At 41.5% G+C, this 1886-nt stretch overlaps 1 protein-coding gene across 1 annotated transcript in view; it reads left to right on the forward strand.

The window, feature by feature from the left end:
• LOC106810911 (transmembrane protein 87A-like) overlaps positions 1–1886 on the forward strand; it is a gene marked incomplete in the record, with an annotated part of 21804 nt that overhangs the window by 13331 nt on the left and 6587 nt on the right. The window contains 4 exon segments of the mRNA XM_014814388.1: positions 116–236; positions 472–534; positions 824–923; positions 1287–1380. Of these exon segments, the coding sequence (XP_014669874.1) occupies positions 116–236; positions 472–534; positions 824–923; positions 1287–1380 (378 nt within the window).

Here is a 1886-nt window from a genome sequence, read left to right on the forward strand (position 1 = left end):
TATATATATATATTGATCAGGATGTTTAGTGTGTTGAGAAATTCGAATTGATAGCAAATTTCTCAACACTGAACATACTAGACTTACACCTGCTAAACTGCATCTTCCGTTTTAGTTCTACGGGGTGATGTGCGTGGTCTACGTCATCTACGCTGTTGCGTGGCTCGGCATCTCTGCCTGGCAATGGAAGGACCTGCTCAGAATTCAGTTCTGGATTGGTGGGGTCATCGCACTCGGTAAGGTCATAACAGCATGTGATATGATATGTGATTTTAGAATCAGAGCGTGTCTAAGCAGCCATAGAGAGCATGCCTCATTCTCTCAGCAGAGTGGAGGTCAGAAGTTTATGTGTGCATTTAACTTTACCTTGATTCTATTTACTAAGGCCATGGAAATCGATCACTTGAATAAAATAAGTAACACTACTTATAATTCAGTTGATCCATTGAATGCTTGTTTGCTTTTCTGCAGGTCTGCTTGAGAAAGCAATTTTTTATGCTGAGTATAGAAATATCAACAGCAGAGGTTATTCTAGTAAGTTGAGCTGAAATTGTTTTATGTGACAAAAATGTTTTATTCTTAAAAGTGTCTTAATTACTCTTAGGGGCATTCTTGTTTCCCTACCATACAGAGCACCATTGCTCTGCTACGTTCGAAAGGATGTTATTTGTTTCTTGCTCATTCCGAAAATGATGCTGAGTGTGGCGGGGTATGCGCGTTTGTGTGCGTGCGTGCGTGCGTGCGGGAGTGCGGGAGTGCATGCGTGCATGCATGAAAGGAGGTGTGAAACACTAGGTGTTAAGAGTGAGCATTTATTTGACAGTTTATGGAGCTGTCGTGTTTGCTGAACTGGTCTCGGTGCTGAAGCGCACTATGTCGCGAATGCTGGTCATCATTGTCAGTCTTGGATTCGGCATCGTCAAGTGAGTATCACGCACAACCCTTTGCGCCATTGGCTGTAGTCAATATGTGCAACGTTAATTGTTATTGCTACAAAATAGGGCCATGTCCGGATGTGATGATCGCTAGCAGAAAAGAGCAGAATATTGTCTGGGCAATTTAGGTCGTAATTCAACCATCATTATGCAGTGTTTAACCTTTTGGATTCTGGGCTATAATGTGAATTAATCTAGTCCAATTTCCAGGAAGTGGATTACCTAGTCTTAAATGTAGGACTTCTGTACAATAGATGAAAACTCCGCTATCTTGCTAATTTGGCCATATTTTTACTAAGCAGAATATGCTCACGTACAAGTCTGGCTATTGTTAGGTTATTGTATTTGCAGGCCAAGACTCGGGCAAACGCTGCACAGGGTGTTGGGGGTTGGTGCATTGTATTTTGTACTTGGATCAATAGAAGCCTGCATGAGAGCCGTTAGGGTAAGTGAAAAGTGAATTATAATTATATTTATATTTTTATATAATTACCTGTAAATGCCGGTCAAATGCTCATCTGCAACACACAAGTATACCGCACGCACGCCCCGTGCACAAACAACAACAAGAAAATAACTTCTTTTCTTCTTGTTCTTCTTCCTTTTCTTTCTTTCTTCTTCTTGTTCTTCTTTTCATTCTTTTCTTCTGCTTGTTTGTGCACAGGGCGTGCGTCCGGTGTACTTGTGTGTTGCAGATGAGCATTTGATCGGCATTCACAGGTAATTATCGGCAATAATAGGCGAAATAGAGTCGAGAAACATTAAGACTTTGGTAGTAAATACATTTCGTGTTTATTAACAGTATTTTTTTATTGAGACGTTCCAAGTGACTGTGATATGTGCAGTACCCTTTTAGCGGCTCAACGACGCAAGCAGTGAGTTTGCTCACTCACCGCCCACGGACTCCGTCTAGCCGGCGAAATTAGTCTGCGTGCACTGCATCATTTATTA

This window comes from Priapulus caudatus, unplaced genomic scaffold, assembly GCF_000485595.1.
Source record: "Priapulus caudatus unplaced genomic scaffold, Priapulus_caudatus-5.0.1 Scaffold17, whole genome shotgun sequence".
NCBI lineage: Eukaryota > Metazoa > Priapulida > Priapulimorpha > Priapulimorphida > Priapulidae > Priapulus > Priapulus caudatus.